The sequence below is a fragment of the Rissa tridactyla genome, chromosome Z, assembly GCF_028500815.1.
Source record: "Rissa tridactyla isolate bRisTri1 chromosome Z, bRisTri1.patW.cur.20221130, whole genome shotgun sequence".
In the NCBI taxonomy this organism is placed as follows: Eukaryota; Metazoa; Chordata; class Aves; order Charadriiformes; family Laridae; genus Rissa; species Rissa tridactyla.
Genome location: NC_071497.1, coordinates 9,065,663 through 9,087,615, shown reverse-complemented (window position 1 = coordinate 9,087,615; position 21,953 = coordinate 9,065,663). Strand labels below are relative to the sequence as shown.

At 39.1% G+C, this 21,953-nt stretch overlaps 1 protein-coding gene across 3 annotated transcripts in view; it reads right to left on the bottom strand.

Annotated features, from left to right (window-relative positions):
* Window positions 1-2,931: 2,931 nt before the first annotated feature.
* Window positions 2,932-21,953, bottom strand: part of ACOT12 (acyl-CoA thioesterase 12) — a 30,035-nt gene continuing 11,013 nt past the window's right edge. For all 3 annotated transcript variants that reach the window (XM_054186710.1, XM_054186711.1, XM_054186712.1), the window contains 10 exons: window positions 20,354-20,504; window positions 16,855-16,974; window positions 15,328-15,478; window positions 13,480-13,535; window positions 13,025-13,085; window positions 11,458-11,541; window positions 7,054-7,187; window positions 5,475-5,603; window positions 4,458-4,584; window positions 2,932-3,619 (listed from right to left, as the gene is read on the bottom strand). In XM_054186710.1, coding sequence (XP_054042685.1) covers window positions 3,485-3,619; window positions 4,458-4,584; window positions 5,475-5,603; window positions 7,054-7,187; window positions 11,458-11,541; window positions 13,025-13,085; window positions 13,480-13,535; window positions 15,328-15,478; window positions 16,855-16,974; window positions 20,354-20,504 — 1,148 coding nt within the window. In that variant the 3' untranslated portion in view covers window positions 2,932-3,484. The remainder of the gene's footprint in view (window positions 3,620-4,457; window positions 4,585-5,474; window positions 5,604-7,053; window positions 7,188-11,457; window positions 11,542-13,024; window positions 13,086-13,479; window positions 13,536-15,327; window positions 15,479-16,854; window positions 16,975-20,353; window positions 20,505-21,953) is intronic.

Here is a 21,953-nt window from a genome sequence, read left to right as displayed (position 1 = left end):
TACAGTAGTTAGAGCTCTTATTTTAGGTTTCTTGATTCTGCTCTGGATACAAAGGCACATGAGGGTGACTAAGATAGGGCGTGTATGTTCGGTTTCTAATAATCAGAGCACACATTTAAATGGGGAAGAGGACTGGATGTGCATGAAATCAAGGATTAATTACAGAGTTTTAATTAACTATTGGATTAAAGCTTAAAGCAGCATCGCTTCAATGTCTACATTTTGCAACAGACATTTATCCCAGCTTAAAAAGTGTTTCCGTTTCTATTGTATGAATATCGTTTAAAAAGCTTATTTTTAGATCATTTCCTGTCTTTAAAACTCCTTGGTACTGTAACATGTTTTTTTACCTATAGGAACTTGAAGCCTTGCACCTTGACTTTCTCAGTGGTGCCAGTACTGCCCCGATAAGGGGTTGGTCTCCAAGTTGTGTTTTCAGCGCGCAGCCTCTCTTCTCATGAGGAAGCGGCTGCTGCGTCCCTGTGGTTCTCAGCAGGACGTGGGCACCCAGCTGTGCTAGCGCGAGCTGAGCCAAAGCATCCCCTTGGCAGGCTGCTAAGTTAATGTGGTGTATGACACATAACTAACTTGTCGAAAAGAAAATTCACTGTTCCCTTCCCAGAGCTGGTCACTGCCACTTCTGCTTGGCGAAAGGGACCGTTTAAAAAGGATGGCTGAGAGGACAATTGTCGCAAAAGAAATCCCACAAGCGTGGATTAACCGTTGCTCTTGAAATGGTGGAGCACAAGCAGGGCATGCTAGTATCTGGCTTGCCCACCTTCTGAGCCCAGCCTTCTCTTCAGCCCTGTGATGCAGTCCTCGTAGTGCTCTTCTGGAGGTCAGTGAGCCTAACAGCCATCACTGGTTGAAGACAACCTTGAATTTCATTCCTCATGCTTTGATCCCTCTTGCACTATGGAAGCACTTGTTGGGCTCCTGCACCTGACTAGTGCCCTGTTGTTGTTCTGGACTTGTTCAGACTTAGAAAATCCCCGGGTATGGTCTCTGCAGGAATTTCAGTATAAAGGCAGCAGCTGTTTTCAGATAATCACATGTACTTGCTTGCATGGGACTGGAAGCATGTCCATCTCCTTGTCCTCCACCACCTTGCCTCAGTGACTGCTAAGGAAAATAAGGCACTGTGCTCTAAAACAGCTGCACAGGTTAGCAACTGTCAGTAACTCAGACAAAACTACTTAAACGCAGCCACTAATCTCTTCAGGTGATTTCACAAAGGTACATGTAGTTACAGAAAGCTATTTGAAAAGCAACTGTAAAAGGTGCTGCATGTAAAGATGCATTGTACCCACTAATAAATTGAAAAGTTAGGCAAATAATTAAGTGGTTAAGCAGAGTTTCTTCTGCCAGAACCCTGAATCTCCTTGTCTTAGCAGTTGCACAGAGGTTGGTAAAATACAAGCCTTGGTCTATGTCAAAAAGACACACCCCCAAAGATGTGTGGCTGCATCTGGAACGCGGCCCAGCTTCGCACTGCAGTGGCCAAGGTCTCAGAGTTGGGGGCAGGGGGCAGAACGTCTTGTGGAGGCATGAGCATGGCAGAACACTACTATTTAAGAAATGCCAAATGCTGTTCTCGAGATAGACCCTGTGGTAGCCTCACAGCTGAGTTCAGTGTCTCTAAAGGCAAATTATAAACCGAGCTGCCTAAGAAGCCACTCAGGCAGCTGATAAATGCTTGGTGGAAGGCAGAGTTTGATGTGTCACACGTGTATTTGGAGATGAACGTTAGGTGTCTCTGTTCACTAAAAACTGGGACAACAGAGACTCACCTGCCCACTCAATAGTCTGCCATCATCTGCGCACGGTGTGAGCAGGGCTTGGAAAGCTGAACTCCTGGAGGAGGCATGTGGTGCCTTGGTGCTTTTCACACTCTGGAGGGGGCTGTCCTGAGGCTGCTGTCCTCACTCACTAGACTGAGGGATTGTATGCTACCCATGTGTAAATAGTCCCTCTCCAGCTTTCCTGTAGGCCCCCTACAGATACTGGAAGGGGCTATAAGGTCTACCCGTAGCCTTCTCTTCTCCAGGCTGAACATCCCCAGCTCTCTCAGCCTGTCCTCACAGGAGAGGTGCTCCAGCCCTCTGAGCATCTTCGTGGCCTCCTCTGGACTCACTCCAACAGGTCCATGTCCTTCTTGTGCTGAGGACTCCAAGCTGGATGCAGTATTAGTAGTGCAAAGGTGTTGTATGGCATACAGTGGCCAGCCCTTGTGAGGCACAGAAGACAGCAGCTGATTTCACTAGTGCTTTGTTCGCTGCACAGCTGTACCCAAGCTAAAGCAGTGTTGTTGAGAGGCCAAGCGACTCACAGTGCTAGTGTACCCAGAGGGCTTCCAGGACTGCAGTTGGTGGCTCTTCTGCTGCACTTGGTAGACATGCGATACACAAAATGTGCAGGCAGGCTGTAACCTATAAATCACTGATGCAAGCTTTGATTTTGTTAAATTGAAGATATATTTTCTTAAGTGGGAATGGGACCAGACCCCTAGAGCTCTTCCTCTTCCAATTATGAGACTACAGTAAGATAAAAGAGCACCACTACATGCTCTGATTCTCTCTCTTAACACTCCCACATTCATGTTACGATCTAGCTGCTGCTGATCGTTTTTTTTGAACACGGCTCTTTTGAGCAAAAATAAGAGCAGAAAACAAAGTAGACGCACCACAATAAAACCTCTGAAACCATTCTCCCTTTTCATCGGTGAGAGAATGTGTCGAAGAGTCTCGCTGTTCTGCATTTGTGCAAGGCTAGCACAACAGTCTTGCATAGAATTTGCCAGCCGGAGGTCACGGCACTGCTGTAAGAGGCCAACAGCCCCCATCATCACTACAAAGCAGTCTTTCTGGAACAATGTCTGAAGCCATTCCACAGATACTGTAATAAAAGTTACCATGAATTTGTAACCTCAGAAACAATAATTTATTGGAAGTCACAGATAAACAACAAATATTAACAGATAAAGTGCAAACATTAGCAAACACTATATTACATAGGGTGTAATCTATATATAATGGGTGTGCAAGAACCTGGACAACCAGGTCAGAGCACTGGATAAGCTACTTAGTAGCATCACGTCTCTGCAACTTAGACAGTGTGGTATTTACTGATTTAAAACTGGCTGGATGCCATATCACTTTCAATATAACATTAAAATAGTGAAATAGTCTCATGAGCTACAGTTCTACTGGACCAAGTTCTGCCTCCATTTATATAAAATTCATGAATGCAATCAAGAGCGGAACCTGTCCCTTAATCTTTTTAAAATTAAAAATTCAATTTAGTGCCTAAAGCCTAATCTTAATTTGATAGAAAACGCTTGTAGTAGATATTCTCAGGCTCAAACCCAATATTGGCTACATGATCCCAAGTAACTAACCTGTAGAAAAATGATCAACACACATGCAGAAATTTAAACCAGTACTGCTTGATAATCTAGAGTCTCTTCAGAAACCCATTTTCAACTTCAGTACTTGCTGTCTTTCAGCTCCAAGAACTTTATACATTCCAAAGCAGTGTCTTCAATGGATTTTGATGAGCCAGTAAGATTTGCAGCTAAGTAAGGCATAACACCTGATGTCACTTGATTGAAGTAACACACCTGTTTAAACAAAAATAAATTGAACAAAAAAACCTATGGATTGCAACAGTTAGTCATTTTTTGCAGAGCCTAGATGAGTATCAAAGTTTTTATGGATATGAATAGAAACACATAGCGCATCTGAAACTGAAGGCAATAACTGCAAAAAGAGCATGCATTTTTTACAGTACTTCAGTGATCTCAGCATCCTCACTATGGCCAGGTCTTCAAGCATCTGTAGCTAAATGTACACAGCAGCGCAGCAAGAAACGTTATGTGTAACCAGTTAAATATACGTGCTTTATGAACAAAGTGGTTGCCTGGAAAAGAATGCCAGCCACTGGGAGTTGCTGAGTGTTTTCAGAAATGTATTTTCTTAAATGAAAAAGTCACAGTCTTCCATGTAAAAGAACAAAAGAGGAACATTGTCATTGGCCCAGAGATAGGATTCAGACTGCATAATTTCTGACATATAAAAGTTAAAATTAAGTGTTTAATCTGAAATAATTCCTTGGACTTCCTCTGTAGTCAGTGAAGGGAAATGGACACCACCACTTTAATGTACACCTTCTAGAAGCGTATTTTAGGAATGAATGAATGACTCTCTGGAGGTGCCTGGCCATCTCTAGTGCTTACTTTAGATTTCGTTCCTAACATTCAGATTGGCCGAAGTTGGGCAAAACAGATTCCACTTTGTGGAATAAAGAATGTCTTAATAACCACACTGAACTCTGGAGAACTGACTCATTCTTTTGTTATATTGCTGTTACCGTTCCAGACTATCAGCTCAAATTAGATTATACGCACATGTAATGCTACAGGAAAGGAGACACAGCTGAGGTCTGCAGAGGCTACTCACCGTACAGGAGCTGTTGCTGTCAGTGTAGATCTGGAATCCAGCACAAAGGATTTTACTTCTGCAGTATTCTGGAGAAGGTGGCACAGACGTAAGGGTAACTGACTTTGCAGCTACTATGTAGGGTTCACTGCATGGCAAGGGGAAGAATCAAACACTTCTTCAACAAGATGTTAATATACATGTAAATGACTGCAGCTATACCAAAGATATCAATTTCATATGAAGACAAACAAGCTTCTGTATGTTTAAAGATATACGTTAAAGGATTCAGACTAAAGACTCTTCGAGTCTCATTAAGGCTTTGTCACAGACTCCAACTCCACTCCAAGCAAGCACGGTACAGAATGCTGCCTTTTAGAAGTAATGTTAACATGAAGAATTACTGAAAAGAAATTAAGAATAAAGAACGATAAGATACACCAAGTGGTCCCACTCATCCATGTTTCATTATCTAAGAGCAAAAAGAAATCTAATGAAAAAAAATAACGTTAAACTGATCAAGGGACTTTTAAAAACAAATTCAGCATCAAAATTTACAGATACAATAAACGTGTCACACGGAGGTTTCAAGGAAGGCCAAGCACTTCCTTGGATAAGAAAATCTCCAGAATTACATTAAATGGGATTATGAAGTCAATACAAACAAACAAACAGATAAAACTCCTAGTTATGTGCTTCAGCACACTGACAGGGCCTCTGGGACATGTTTTTTTCTGGCCTATTTTCCCTCATGATAAACGACTCCTGAAGAGTCACTGTCAAAGAAGCAATACTGGACTACACTACAAATCTGTGATGTTCTGAATTTACTTCATCGCACCTTCATGTTGCAAAACAAATCTGGTTGTGGAAGCTCAGGTATCAACAACACATGTATTTTAAATTTTAAATCTAATCTAATTTCTTAGAAAACTAAAACATTATCTTTGTCACCCAATGACAGGTCCAGATAAAGGTCAACAGTAATCCAAACTGTCTCCAACGTGCTCACAGTTGAACTTGAAATTGCATACTCACCTTTGCTTACAGGGTTGCCTTTGAGACACAAGAATCACAAAGTCTCTGGGTTTACGGCCAGTCATGGGTGGAGACGTAATATAATATATTTTCTCATCTTCATTCACAGCCTGGAGGACTTCACAAGTTCTGCAAATACATTTAACACACACATGCAGACCCCGATGTATGCAATATCATCTCTTATAAAAAACATAGTACAAACACGTATTCCATCCTAACATTAAGCCTATGGTTTTCATGTTCAGGCAGCAAGGAACTGAGAGGAACAGAGAGTGAAAACTGTGGGTTTCTGCAACACCTCATCTGACATCACCTCTCTGTCCCACAAAATTGTTTAAAAGTTCTGCAAGGTGCAGGAGCAATGTCTTAAAAGCATGTCTTTTGCTTACTGTCAGTTCCTGTTTGGAATAACATTGGCTTGTGTGCCATAATACTTGCTGAATCACCAAACATTGTCCATCTGACACACCATAGGAAACACAGTCAGGAAACATTTGCAAAATTTTATTCAAAGTTGTGTTCTACTCTGTTCAGACAAGGACATCTGGGTAGGACACAATCTTTCACTGTCTTGGAAGTACTGATCACTATCTCCAATTTTTCACTACAAAAAAAATATATCAGTGTTTTCCTTTACACTGTCAGTAATTGATTTATTTAATTTCAGCTTCTACTGCCTCAGCAATAAGCACTGCTAAGCTGATATTCTATTTTGACCAGTCAATCAGGCTTTGTGGTAATCGTAAGAAACGTGAGATTTTGGCTGTAGATATGGAAAATCAACATAATATTTCTTCAGCTTTCATTTGTTACAAGCCATAAATTCAGCAGAGATTGTAAATTTTCAAATATCCCTAAGCTTCCACTTTGACCCTCTGGTAAAAATCTTTCAGGATAGAATGACTAACTGAAAAAGCTTCTCCTTTAAGAGAATATTCACCAAATAAAATTAGTATCATATCAATTAAATTGTCTCCAGACATTATTCTACACCACAGAAGGTATAATTAAAAAAAAAAACCAAAACCAAAACCCTTTTACAGCAATTCTGAAACAAACTCCAAATCCTACACACTTTATGTTATTTTTCTCAAAATGTGCATTTTGAAGATCCCCATTTCTTGATTTCTCACTTTGATCGTATGATTCAGCTGAGCATCAGTGTCCCAAACAACACAAACAGGGAGTCCACAGCTTTGCCTTGCTTCTTACAGAGAGCATGCACAATATATTGACCTCGAGTTATATGCAACTTACTCAAATTAACCCTTTCAACATAAATTTGTCTAGGCATGGAAATTTTTTCATTTTAGAAAGGATAACCTCTGTCCCAGCTCTCTCTTTTGACAGTCCAGGGCAACCGTATTTTTAAATCAGACATAGGAGAAATTAAATTTTATTTTTAAGATAAAAAAACCCCAATCCATACTTTGACTAATGAATCTTTAATGTCAACTTCTTACAGCAATTCCTTATTAATTAGGTAGAAAAGTGTCAACATCTCAAAAAATATTTGTGTCAGAAAAGGTTAGTTGTCAGTGGATTCAACAATCTTAAAGAAAAGGTAAGTTCTTACAAGAAATGTTTGTCCCATTGTTGGCGGAGTGTGAAGTCAGACAAAAGGGAGAAAGCTAGATGCGATGGTATCTTCACTTGCATTTCTACTTTGAATGACAACACATCACCCTCCTCATGAGTCCATATTTTTATCTGAAAAGATTGAATAATATTAAAAACAAAGAATGATTACTATAAATATTTTAACACATAAATGTTACACATTTAGGTCTTAAGCTGATTTTCTCAGAAGTACATATGAAACTATATCTGACGGATGAAAGGCAGGCGAGTATTCAAGATTAGTTTTACATTAAAATACAGCACAATGTAAAATCAAATATACTGATAGCATAGTGGCATCACATTTTCAGGAATAAAAAACTATCCCTGGTTACTTAAAGCTTTGCAGAAATTTGAAACTACAGAGTAGAATCCATTGGATGTGACACTGCTGAGGAGGAGCAAGCTGGAGTGAGGCCATGCTGGATGAGAGGAGCACTCCTGCAGTATGTGTGAGACTTTATCAAAATAAGACAAACTAAGCAACTGCCCTTTCTGCCACCAGGATTTTGGAACGTATCCAGCAATCCTGCATATTGCAGCTTTGGAGAGCTTACCTAGAGACATCCAAAGGGGATCAGATTTTTTAAAAAGCACTTTCCAAGCTTTAAGAGGGATGACTTTGGACGATATATGGACTGCCTCCTTGATCCAACTCTCCAACCTATGCAGTCCAGTAGTTTGTTTTTAATTAGTAGAGTTCAATCACTTCAGCTCCCATTGTCCATGCAAATCAGTCACACCATTGGCCTATGCTCCCTTCCCCTAAAATGACTTGACATTTCTCTTTCCAAAATATGTTCTTTTTTCTCCCCTATTCTTTACTGTGAAGCAGGGCATGCAGAGTTAAGAATGTGCTGAAAAATTATCTCAAGACACAGTTTTGCCATTCTTATCCCACACTTGCAGTATCTTGTCTTGATTATTTTGGGTCTATATCTAGTTGTAGGCCTGAACCCTAACACAGAGAATTCAAAAGGAATAACCTGCACATAACAATGTATACACAATCCTTGCAAAAGAAGTCCTTCCATAACCCCTGTATAATGGAAGATGAGTACAAGTGAGTGCTTAGAATTAGTGGACTTCATTGCCAAATTTTAATGTGATATGCTAATTTGCTTCTCAGATCCTAGAAAGTTTTAGCAGATTTTCATTTCCAAGTGATACAAAATTCATGAGTTTCATCATCTCGGTGGCTCTTTTTTGCTATATCAAAAATTAACAATTTTTGGCTTACAGAGCATTTGTGCAGCAACACAGATTTTGTATGTTGTTGTATTTTCATGTTTTGGAACAGAAAAAAAAACCAACATAAACCAGCAAGCATCTTGCTGAAGTGAAGTTCGGTGTAAAACAAAGGGCCCAGAAGCTTTAGAGACCAGCTACAGGATGCATAGATTCCTCTGAGGCATAGGGAAGAAATCACGTTGTCTTAGGAGTCTTCTAGACTTAAAAATCATGAAATGAAGTAGGAGGTGCAGCTGTTAAAACACCTCTCTGCTATGTGAACATTGTCAAGGCTAGATTACTTCTATCAGCCTACAGTCTTGCGGCTCTATGTCAAAAAGCTCACGGTGCCACTTTTCTACCTTAAAAAACTATCCATCAACTTTGGGTCATTCTAATCCCAGGGAAAACAGAACAAATCCTCTGCATATAAAGAAGAACAGGCTGCTTCACAAAACCTGCCTTCTAAAATATGTAATCCCAAAATACAGTTAAGTCTAATGTCTTTGACAGTCTCCCCACAGTTTGATTGCCTTTAAGCAGAGCACTGATCCTACAACCTGCTTCCTACTATTTGTTCTTCCTGCCTCTCCCCAAAAAGACATTTCATGGACACTGAAGAGATCTGGAGTGGAGATATTGCCATGCGTGTCTATCAGAGAAGGTTAAGTAGTTGTTCTATGCCTACGCTGCTGAATACCCTAAATACAGGGATCAAGACCTGGTACATGAGTGCAGAGAACAGAAGACTGGTATGATGTGTGTTTGGTGGCCTGCATTGCCTAAGGGAAGATGTTCTGAGCTAGATACTATTTCCTAAGGGAGACTTCCTTGTGCTCACATTTGCAAAAGTGACAAAAGTGAGCATGAAACAGTGATAAATGAGCCAAACTAGTATTTGCCAATGGTAAGTTTCATTAACTGGAGCTGGCAGAAAGCCTTCTTTGGAGCTCCATCTATACCAGCATTTAGGGACTTCAGCACACACCTAAATTTAACTGGAGAAGTTGACCAGATAAAGTCCAAGATAGGTTTCACTCTTATTTTCTTTGCCAAAGAGCAAATAAAGAGCCAAAGAGCACCTTGTGTGTTAATTTATAGGTAAGCATACAGTCATGTATGTGCACAAGTGTGCCCTCTGCCTACTGTCCGCTGACACCCACACTTTGTCAGCAGTCTACCTTGTGCCTGCAAGTAGATGCTAAATAAGAAAGAAGACTTACTTACGGAATAAATGGTATACAACAATCATAAGTATGGTTTGCTGTCACTGTTCACTGCATACATCCTTCCAGAAAAAAAAAAGTTAGTGTGCTACCTTGAAGCCCTGCCACTTCTTTAAGGATATCTAATGATTGATAATGGCAGATTATGTAGAAATGTTCAGAACAATAGGCTACTCTCCACCCATTGACAGCATCAGTGTGATTTGCATCCTACATCCCGCCTGAGATTTTGCTGGATAGCTACTACAATTACACAGAACAGCAGCTAGAAAAAGCTACTCAAGATTTTCCACCAGAGAAGGCAGATCTTACTATCAACACTATTCTAAGATATCCAAAAAGGGGAGAAAGTTCCAGGCTCCAGTAATACTGGAAGGCACCTGGTGGCTTGCTGAGAGAGAGAAGTAACATCATGCTGTCTAAAACATCATCCAGAATGTGCATGGGTTTGGGGTTTTTGTATGAAGTCATTTCTTCACAATATTTGGTGCTGGTTCTATTACAGGTTTCAAGCATTTAGGGTTAAGAAAGAAACTGAGACTGTGGCAGTCTCAGTGGATGCAGAAAGGAAGTATCACATGGATAATAATACAGTCTTAGCAGAGGCTTGAAAATAATGCTCAGTGTTTCAGTCTGATTGTTTAAGCTTGCTTTTTCCAGCATGAGTGCCTTCATTTAACTGGCGTAACAGGGTTTACTGAAAGTCATTAACCACTGGAACAACCTACACATGGAATTGGCATATTTGCCATCACTGGAAATCCTTAGGATTTATTTATGCTCTTAGTCAAGTGGCTTATTGGCTAGATGCAAGATCAGTAACTGAAGTTTAATAGCCTGTGACATGCAGGAGGTCAGACTAAAAGACTTTAAGAGTCTTTTCTTTTTCCTGTCCCAAAACTTCTCTGAATCTACGCGATCTTAAAATAGCGTCACTAACCATATTTCAGAAAACAAACCTTACAAGATGTCTCTCAATAGTTTGGAAAACATGCACTGTGACTAGGTTAAAACTGAGTTTCCCAGCTAAGTTATCTTGCTACTGGTTTTCTTAACAGCATCTTCCTATCCTAAAACTGGCTTACACAAGCTCCCTTACTGATTTTGAGCTTATAACACTGACTGATGAACAGAGAATTACTTTGCTTTCAGGCTTTTGTAATTTTTTTAATAGAAAAAGGGCAGCAAGACAGACATCTGAAAGAAAAAACATCCATAGAAAGAGTCAAGTGGTCTTCTGAGAAGACCAAGACTGAAAAATACCGTATATAAATTGCTGCCACCTGCTGACTGGCAGTGACCACTTGGAATTATCACAAGATAATACCTACTACTTAGAAACATCTCCCATGCTGCAAAGCTGGTAAAGGCAGCATATTACAGACTGTCATACACATTTTGCTTATCACAGTGACACCAGAAGCCCCACAGATTGTCAACAGCACTTCCTAAACAAAGATGTCCAAGTTTGGTGTTTTGCTGGAATCAAACAATACGGCCAAACAAAAACACAGAAGCAGGTCAGTTGTGGCAAAGAAAATGTCTTACAGAAGTGAGATATGGGTTTGTTTGTGTTTTTACACTCTCCTGTGTGTTGCTCAACAAGCCAAACCGATCAGTTGCTGACAAGCCTGCCTTTATGGCATTCCAAGTGCTATGTTCACCAATCATTCAGACCATCTTCAACTCCTCCATGGCACTGCCAGGTTGCACAGCTCTCTGGACAATCAGCATTTCAGGGAAACTCTGGGAGTTTTGGTTTTCAACCCTAGCCATAGTAAAACCAAACACTGCCAATCCAATGTATTTATTTACAAATGTAAAATGTTGCTTTTCTCCACCCACCTCTTGTGGTGAAACCTAACTAAAGTGACTATGTAACAATGCCACAATTATGCACTTACATCATCCAGTGTACTGGTTATCTCCCATCCTGGTTTTGCTGCTAGGTGTGTCAGTGCAGCTATATTGCTGTAACTCACATATGCCTGAAACATAAGATACATTTCTGAAAATGAAGGGATAAAGGTACATTTCACATTTCACATTGCAGAAATGAGATGCTCTTTTTCTATCTTTTTACCCCTCATTCGCAAACCAGTGTGTATTTTTCCCCTAAGTGTTTTCCTTCCAGAAAACACAGCCCAGTAGTTCCTGAATTATATAGTTTCAATAGCTAGATTATGTGCTCACACGGCTGTTGGCAAAACAGCCCTAATTAAACAACAACAAAATACCACTTCAGGCTTCTCCAATTATAAAGCAGTGCAGAAAAACTGTGACCACCAGAGAGATAATACAGGTAACCTCTCAGGCTACTAAATTAATGGTTTTGTCCATCTTCCTCCAAAGTAATTAAAATCTATTAGAAAATTAACCTCTTCATTGCTATCACGCTGTGGTCTATCTTGGCAATTGCTCTACACAGCAGGCTCAGAGCAGAGAAACTGCAAATACATCCATTATTTATGCTTGACTACAGTGGATGGAATTCTCATTTAACCACAGTATAAAGAGAATACATCCTTAGAGTCTTTAATGACAAGTTTTAATTTAATATTAAATAAATCTTAAGTAAGCCATTTTTATCATTGTTTGCATATTTATGGTTGTTGTTTTACAGAAAAGAAATGCTACTTCAAACAGTGGAGGTGCCACTGTTAACGGCAAATCTCTTCGTGCATTACAATTCTCAACTATTTATTTTTTCATGTAGTGGAAAAATTCCCAGCAAAATTTCTGGGAGCTGCTGAGATCTTAAATGCAATGAAATTTTAACGGCAAAAATTTGACACTGAAACAACATTTAGGGTGTCTATAAACCCACTTAAATTCAGGTTCATCACTATTCATTTCACGACACAGGCCCATTCTATGGCCTAGCATGCCCAAGCCAAAAATATGTACCACTTGATACAGAGGATCTATGAATGAACGTTTTCACCTCTCTTTCCCACAGAAACAAAATTTATGCTATTTCACTCTTCACGTCTGTTAGTATTGCCATGTCTCTCCCCCGACCTTTAGCATTTACTAATCGGTCTCCTCACAGCAATTTTTGAGGAAGTCAATGGCTGGATGCAGATAAAAAAAAACCCAAACCAATCCCTCTGCAGGAGAATTCAGCTTTTTTTTAAAAGCTGAGGACACTGGGATAGAAATCTGCAGGAGACCTTACAGCTCAGCTGCGTAAGGGACCACTTGTTAAAAAAGTCTATCTTAAAAGACAATTTTTATGTTTTGTATGAAACCTACTCTTAAATCAATCATCTACTCTCTTTTTTTCAGAAGAAAAAAAAAAATTCATCTTATTATACATTTATCCATTCTTCTATGACTATCATAATGCTTAAATACAGAAGGTCCACTTTGGACAGTGATACAGCCTGTACAACTGTTTTACATAATCAAAAAGTGTACAAATACACCATTTCATGTAAGTAGACAATAAGGACACCATCTACAGATTACCTGGTTGCTTCTCTCCCAGGAATCAGAAGGTTTGTCTTCCTTAGCAGACAGCATGCATTTTCTAAAACAAAATTCAAAAGAAAAATAATGGCACGAATTTGATTCTCTACACTTTCTTCTATATATGCTAGAAACAATCACTTTTATAGGCTTAAGTGTCTTCTAAATACTTTACAGGTATTTTATCAATTTTCGGTTGCAAGACAGGTTGCAATGACTCCTTTTTCTTCCCAAGAAAGACGGGGAAACAAAATAACCTATAGAGCAATAAGTTTTTGAGACAAGCAGCCTCTAATAATTTCAGTGCAACTCAGGCAAAATTAGTTGGAAAGTTAAGGAACATAACAGTTATCTTTGTGGAGACTTCGACTACTTAACAAATGATCACTTTTTTTAGAGGATACATTAAAAAGTTAAGTTTTCAAAATCAAGTTCTCATTGTAACCCAACTATACCTGGCTAGTCGAATTCTCCTTCGGGCAATAGCTCCATGGTATCGCCTCATATCATCCTTTATAAAAAGTAAACCAGACAGTAACACATCTGATTATTTTAGGACACCCTCTAAAAAACAGACAACTAAACCCTATTTCTTACAGATGGAGAAACACCAGAGATGTATTCCAAATAAATAAAGAACTGTAGTCTGCACATTGGACTTTCCCCAGATTAACATGAGTCAGTGATTCACTTTTGATTTGACAATATTCCCTTAAATTTGCAAAAACAATCCAATAAAAAAGTTGTATCACAGTAGCATACCTGTAGCACTTTTTGGTCCTAAACCAGTGGCAGCTGGGCAGTGCACCACACACATTATGTTCTTTCTAAATGTGCCACCCACCAAATAAACCATTTATCCAGTTCATCACCACCTGATGTTCAACGCACAAAGGAAGCATGGAAGAATTACTATCTTAGTGCACATGGATCTGGGACACAGAGCAAGCACTGTGCAAACAGATGTGATCTGCCCTTCAAGGTGGCAGGTCTTTCCCTTCCTGTATTATTACTCTGCCAGGTTGGATTATTTTTTTTGAAACACATAAGTGACCCAAGAGCATACACCACAGCAAACTGCATTAAAGGTCAATAGGACTTGTAATCTTGAAGGATATGCCACTTTGGAAAAAGCTTCTTTTTTTCTACTTTTAAGAACTGACATGTAGCTTCTGGAATAAGAATTGTTTCCAGATCAATGCATCTCAGCCTTCCTTAAACCAATCCTTCATAATATTTTTTGAAGACATCTCTTGCCTGTTCTATAGAGCACTGCCATACCAGCTGTCACTTTCAGTCAAATGACCACTGAAAGTTTAAATTATCTTGAGCACATACTAATTTTCCCAGATTTGTTTGCTTGACCTGAAGGAATGGGTGCACATGTTCCTATCCTGACACTTAGCTTGTGGATGCCCCTCTAGACAAGTCTTTAAGGGAAGCATGTTTTTCTCACAGAAACTAATCTGCTATGGCTTTTTCTAAAAATTACTATATATATATATATTTTTTTTTTTTAAGAGGAAGGGTCAGTTTTTCCTCTTGGAACAGTCTGTAATGGGCAGTAGTGAACGTTACTGCCTCATTACATAGTACACAGGACACCTTGATTTATTTGTCCAGTTGCCATCCCATAAAATGTTAAGTCCATTGATGTTAAATAATCATTTAATTTCTGTCTGTGCTGGCTCTATAAAAATCTCGTAATTGGAGCAGTAAAGTTAATGACAGGAGACATCACAGCAAATAATTCAACAACAGTATTCAAACTGCTCCGAGTGCTTTATGAACCACTTTCAGGGAAACACATGCTGAGATCTCCATGTCAAAGGAACCAGAAAGCCCACCCATGCCATGGGATTTTATTCCTACAGACTTCTTTATTAACTCTATTTCTAATCTTCATTAAGGGTTTAGAAAAAATAACTTTATCCACTGAACACTTATGAGTTTCAGTTGAGTTTTTGCTGTCTGGGCAGCTTCTGCAGTCCATGGAAATTGCACAAGACAGGAGACAGAGATAGGTGCAAACGTGCGTAAAGCAGATTCTTCTTCCCTGTCCATCAACTAATTACAGAATTTCTAATGATGACCACCCTCCACGTTTTGGATGACTGAAGTTAGCAATGACAAATCTCTTCCTCAAAGGCAAACATTTCATTTAGAGGTTTTCTCTTCTGCACCTCTCTGTTTAGTCCTTGCTTTCCCAGCAAGGTTATATGGCTGTGTGACATGCAGTGAGCTGGGCTGGACCACATAATCTCATGTATGCATTCATCCTGCTCCTGAGGATAAGACCTGACCTTTGTAGTAGGTTTGATTCTGGGGAAAGGGAGCAGCTCTCCTTTGTCATTTACAGTGTTAAAAATGAGAAATGCGCTGTTAATATGCCGTGCTTGGTTCTTGATCCATTCTTCACAGTTGTAAGCCTCAACACGAACACCAACCTCGACACTGAAATAAAAGTTTAAATTAATTATTGAACTACAACAAGTGATGCAGAAGCAGCCCTGAGACATACTAAAAAGGGCTGATGTACACTTTCCTGTGTGCAGGAAGCCTGACTGAAATAGTTTCTGTAGCATACAAAATAAATTACTCAGTCTGGACAGACTGATTTCAGAAGTAAAATAAAAGGTGTCACTAGATAAATAGCATCAATAAAAAGAGCAAAAATTGAGCTAAGTAGTAAAATATGAACACCAGTAAGCATACTATGAGAACAGACAGCAAAGGTGAACAGGATGACATTGATTTGACATTCAGCAGAAGCATAGCATGAAGGTAATTCGTGCCCTACTAGCGTCCTGTGGGGACCAAATACATCTACAAAGAAAACATAGAACAGCAATGCCAGGACAACATTTGCCTCATGTACAGAATTTGGAGGAGGAATTACTTTAGCTTCTGCCTTCTTGTGGTTTGTCTTGCTACATATCTTGCAGCTTCTGAACATGTCCTCCTGCTCTAGGTTCCACTGATGGAACAAGGCCCCATGTAAGTTATATCACACCCCTGGCATAGCCAGAGGGTCTGTTGGCCCAAGGCGCCATTCATGTAGACGGGGAAACAGCCTAGCAGAGACGTGCCAAAGGTCAGAGGAGAGTCATTCTCTGTGATGCAAACGCAACAGTAGCCCTAAAACTGCAGAGGAGATAGTGCATGCAAAGAAGAGAGAAAGAGACAGTTAATCATTAGCAGGCAGGATCTGTGCAAGATTGCTCAACAGCCACACCACCAAATTCCAGGAGATGGTGGTTCGGTGTGCCAAAATCTGTGTTTCGTGCGCAGGGTGACCATATACACAGCTAAAGATAAAATTTCAGCATGGGCTGTAACCATTTATTCCAAACTGCAACTGGCAAAGCCTCACCCCTGTGTACACCCAAATGAAATGAACTAAACAAAGCATGATTTTTTCCATTAACAAGCAATAAACAGAACCCAGATCTGGAAAGAGATGCCAAGACAGGAAGACTCTAGCAGCAAGCTGAGGCCTTCTGAAGAATCAAAGCTGTGGGACCAACTCATCCTTGAAGATGCCCGAATTTCAGAGTGATATTTATGTTCTGAGTTTGCAGGATTGGGATTTGGTTAGAAATGATCTTTAAATTGAGAGTGAAAGTCAGAGAACAAATTTTTTAAAAACTTTTCATGAGAAAAGTTTTAAAAAGTACATATAGATAGATAGATATAGATATATCCTTCAAAGCTCCAGCTGAAATGTTATTCATTCAATAATGCAAATCCTACTGATAGCTGAAACCTGAAACACTCAGTTAGGCTGGTCCTAGAGACGTCAAGGAAGACAAGCAGATGAGGAGCTTTACCTATTCTGGAATGTATTGTTCACAATTGCATTGAAGACAAGGCGGTCACCCACGACGGACGGTCCCCAGAATTTAAACATATTGACTGATTTCAAAATGGGGTATGAACGACAAAGGCGGCTGGAAAATAAAGCAACAGAGATAGAGAGCAAAACATACAGCCGTGTTAAAGAACCTCCTTTGTTATGTTTGAAGTAGGTAGCAGTAAGAGCAACAAGGTTTGCACAACCTAGAAGATCACTATATTACACTAATTTATTCCATAACCCACTGAAATACAGTTAACATGTTCAGCTCCGAGAGTACATAATTCCAGGTTCAAACATAATAATACCACTTATGTCATGCTGTTTCATTTTCAACACACTTTACAAACACCGACTAATTAATTCTCACGGCTTGATACTACCTTCTTTTGGAGACAGACCATGAATCCCTTACAAACAGAGTAACCACTTACTTCACAGAGTTTCATTAATTTCTGTATGATTGCATGGGGTGTAGGATATTGTTCATGATGTAAAAATGCCAGATCATAAAGCCTTCAAACAATTAAAAGAAACCTGATCAGAAAGGTTGAGCACCAGAAACAGTGTTCAAGCAAAGCAATGTCAATCTATCTATTCCTTTTAATATTGACACTTTTTTGCTTGTTTGTCAGATGATTTCTGCTAGTGTTATATGAGGTAAGAATAAAAAACTACTCCTATAACTGCCTAATGCATAGTTGGTTTTGGTTTTTATTTTAATTTGGCCTTTTAACTATGTGCAGTTCACTACTGATGCTGAGCTGGGAAACTCATCTTTACACATACAAAGGGGTTGAAAGATGTTGAACTGATCAATTATCAATTCAGAAATGCAGAACTGTTGGCTAAATTCAAAAGCTGTTTGTAATAGTGGATTACAAACACACAAGTCTTAGTAGTTCTGTTCCCTTTGCCCTTCCAATTGCATAGTGCATTGTTCACTCACCTGTCTTTTCTTAGTTTGGACCTGATCCTGTACTGTGTTCAATTGCATGTAATCAGGTTCAGCTGGATTATCTTACTGCACCTCTTTGAACTGCTTGTGCAATAAGTTGTAGCTACTCTGGTAAAACTCAGCTAGTCTAGTGCAGAAGGTTGCCTGTGCCAGGTGAGTACCCTTTCCATAAGCTTACTAACAGAGCTACTCTTTGGACAGTAAAGTGGACAAACAGATATATACCTAATCAAACACAGCTAAACAGCTAAAGAAAAAGCTTTGCAATACTGTGTCATCTACACTAGGGAATTCCAACAACCCACCACTTTTCTGACCTTCACAGACATTCCAGAAAAAATCTGCAGTACAGATACAGCTTAAGGGTTTGTGGAATTGGAATCTAGTCTGCAAGCTCTCTGGAGTGAGCAAAAATTAGGTTTCTTCAGCAGTTCGGTATGTAGTCAAAGCCCCATTCTTGACTGGGATTTCTGTGCATCACATGAATAGGGAACAATACACAATAATGCCATTTATTTTTAGATTTTGAAAAAAACACACTCTATTCTGATGTTTGCAAAACTCCTCAATAAGAATCTCATATGCACATCTGAGAAGAGATTTTTCATTGTGCAGTTTTTCAACTTGAAAAATACAAAAATACAACTTTGTAGTGTTCCTAGCTTTTAACTCAACTGCACTCTGCAAACTAATGTACTAGTATCGTTAAATGCACACAATTATCTGTAGCTAATTAATTGACTGGTACATCTTTTTAATAGACTAATACATTCAAACGACTTTGTAATTTCATTAAGAATAATTTGCTTTTCTGATTTAAAACGCTAAATGGTGATCTTATTTCCAATGTTCACTATAAAGATGCAAACACAACATTATTGAAAATGAGAGGAAGAAACCAGAAATTTGGCCTAAATATTTCATTTTTCCTGGAAAACTATATTTTGAATGCTTTTACTTCAAGTGTAAGAAATAAGAAAGTACAGATCTGGTTCAAACTAATATTACTAATATTCAAATAGCTTCATTGCTATCTGCAAGATTTCCATTGACTGTCCAGTCAAAAACGTGGAGGGGAGAGAAGGGTGAGTAACCACTAAAACGCCCTTAGAAATTTATTTTTCAAGGGTTAGCCCTCCTCTTCCATTCCTTCATGAGTTTGTGGCCATAGCAACTCTTAGCTGGCACCTTCAAAGGACAGGTCTAATCGCGAGTTGCCTCACAAAAGGTTTATAGTGATACTAGCTATTTCTCAAGCATAAACTACAAAATCTCTGTTTTCAACAAGCCTCTGTCGCCAGCTATTATTCCTGAAATTTTCAACATGATAAATCATGCTTGACATTCATTATGTCAAAGAAAATTTTTTCACTACTTGGCTTCCTGATGTTTTCCTTCTCTTCTTAAAACTAAATGTGACTCTCACTAGGTAAAATTTATCAAATAAAAACAGGTAAATATTTTGGGCCATATTATGGCAAAAATCTGAAACAGTCCCTTTGAAGCCAATGAAATTACACACTGGGGTAAGGTCAGTGCATTCTAATATTACTAAAGCAAGTTGTTTATCCAACTACTACAGAAAACCCGTTGTTATCAGTACAACTACTGGCTACAAATCAAAACTATATGAATAATGAATGGAGAAGTCATTTAATTATTAAAGTTAAAAAGCAAAAACACATCTAACATCCCTGCAGTGAATTAGGTCACTTGGTATGCAAGGAGAATTCAAACTGAAACTCAAGTGTTGCTTACAAAGAAGCTTTGTATAGAGTCCAAGAACAAGGAGGGAGAAAAACAATGGTTTGATTTCAGGGGAAGAGAAATGACTGTATGCCTAGGCCATACCGACAAGCAATGCTAGGCAGTGTCACAAAAATACTTTGCACATATTACCTGAAGATGTCAGAGCCCTTTAAACTGCTAAAACTATTACAACCTATAAGATAAGTAACTCAGAGAGACTGAAAGGTTAAGTGACTTGCTGAAGGTTATGAATCCATTCTGTGTGCACACCAACAAAATATAACCTGTTTCTTTTGAGTCTCCTTCTCTGACTTACTCTTCCTTCTGGTATAATGATCTGCAAGTTAACATTCAGAAGGCTGTTCGTTTTGAGGTACCGTTTGATACAAAGTCAGTATCAGTTTTATCCTGACTTAGCAACTAACTCCGCTTTTAAAACATCCCACCAACCACAAGGAGGCCAAGTTTCCATTCCTATTTCCAATGCTGACTTTCTGCAGAGATTCTCAGGAGGATAACATAGCCTCTTTTGCCTTAGGGTCTGCATGTGTAACAAAAGAAGAATAATATTTGACTCCCGCAGCGATGTGGCATGCTGCGGGAACTGCACCACATAAATAGTTCAAAGGCCTCCTGCAATCTGAGAAGGAAGAAAAGTCACTAAGGTTTGGTTCTGTATTTTTCATAAAATAAATCCCTGTGAAACCTTAATACTAAAATCACATCCATTCAGAACCATATGGAAAGACTACATGTAGAAAAGTACCTTGCTGAAATACTTGCCACTCTCTCCATCCAAGCCATGATCTGGCCACCAAAAGTGTTTCCGTGATGGTTTGCATGAGGAGGCTGGACAAGCTCAATACTCTGTACATGAGTAAGGTCAGTTGAAACTGCATCTTCCTCTTCAAAAGAATCTGAAATACAGCAGCAATGTATAAATGAAGTATTTCAGCTAGTAACTCTGATAGCCAGGAAGAAAATATCCGCAGTTACCGAAGCGTGCAATTTGCTTCAAACACAATGAAAAGAAGAAAAAAAGAAAGGCACAGAAGACCTCTGTTCTTTGCAAGGGAAGCAAGGGGCTGAAGATTTGCTCTGTTCTTCTGAGAGATGTAAGAGGTGGGGGATGGTGCACCCTGCAGTCTACCACAGCACAGTGATCCTTCCCAGCCCTCACTATACCCTTCAAAGACGCTGTGTCAGAAGCAGTTACTGTGAAAGCTGGCTAGCTGTGAATGCAGGCAGCGAACCGCCCCAGCATGTGCTTGTGATTATTCATGGTTGCTATGCATGATCTCTAACAGATGTTGTCAGAGCAGTTTATCATTTTTTCTAATGCCGTTCGTAGACTTTGACCACCATGTATGATGACACCTGTGCAAATCTGTCTGATTAAGGTTACAGTATGACATGATTATTTCATAACCTGTTAACAAATCTTGTGATTACCAGAGACCATATAGAACACATGAAAGAAAAAAATATGGATCTGAATAAGTAACCACCTTTCATTATCTGAGCATTTCCAATTCCATTTCAAATCTTTAGTCACACATCCTTATACTAAGGTTTGTATTTTCATTTATATTTTGCAAGAACAGATTTAGGCATGAGATGATGTCAGCCATTTTAAAAATGCACACCTATACTAGAAGCTGCTTGACCTGAATTGTACTTTTGACTTCTGCCATAATTAACTAACTTTGCAATTATATAAATGTGCAGACACGTTTGACTAACTTGCACTTTGGACCTACTGAAGTTGTTGTATAAGATCCACTGAGAAGACAAACTTCACTTTCCAGATACGATTTACACCTATTTTGCTACCTGGCAGCCTTTATATGCAATATTTTCTTATCGCCTTCCTCTATTTTGCTTGTTCTGTTTCCTTAAGGAAGTGAATTAGTGCTAATAATGGTAAGATCCTTTGAGGAATTTTCCAGGCAAGGCAGTGGAAAACAAAATCATCAACCTCTGATTTGTCTTTCATGGTATAAAACCGTGTCCTGTGAGACAGTTACCATGAAGACAAATAACTTGTTTGCTTGTAGCAAACAAGTCTCTTCAGTACTACACAGTCTTATTAAATTGTTAAGACTAGAATTTATATTTACAACAGGTTTCATCTTTCCTCAGTAAAACCACATAATGTCCGTTGTTTATACACGGAGCTATGGCTCAGATTTTTTTTTTTAAGATTCTCTTTAAGAACAGAGATTGCTATCAGAAATAAAGATGAACCTGCTTCTTGGCTGACTTCCTCTAATTTGGTCATTTTACCTGTTTTGAGCTTCATGTAATGAAGTTTCTCATGCTGGTTGGGAATGATCTCACGGCGTAAACATAGTTCTTAGCGCTTT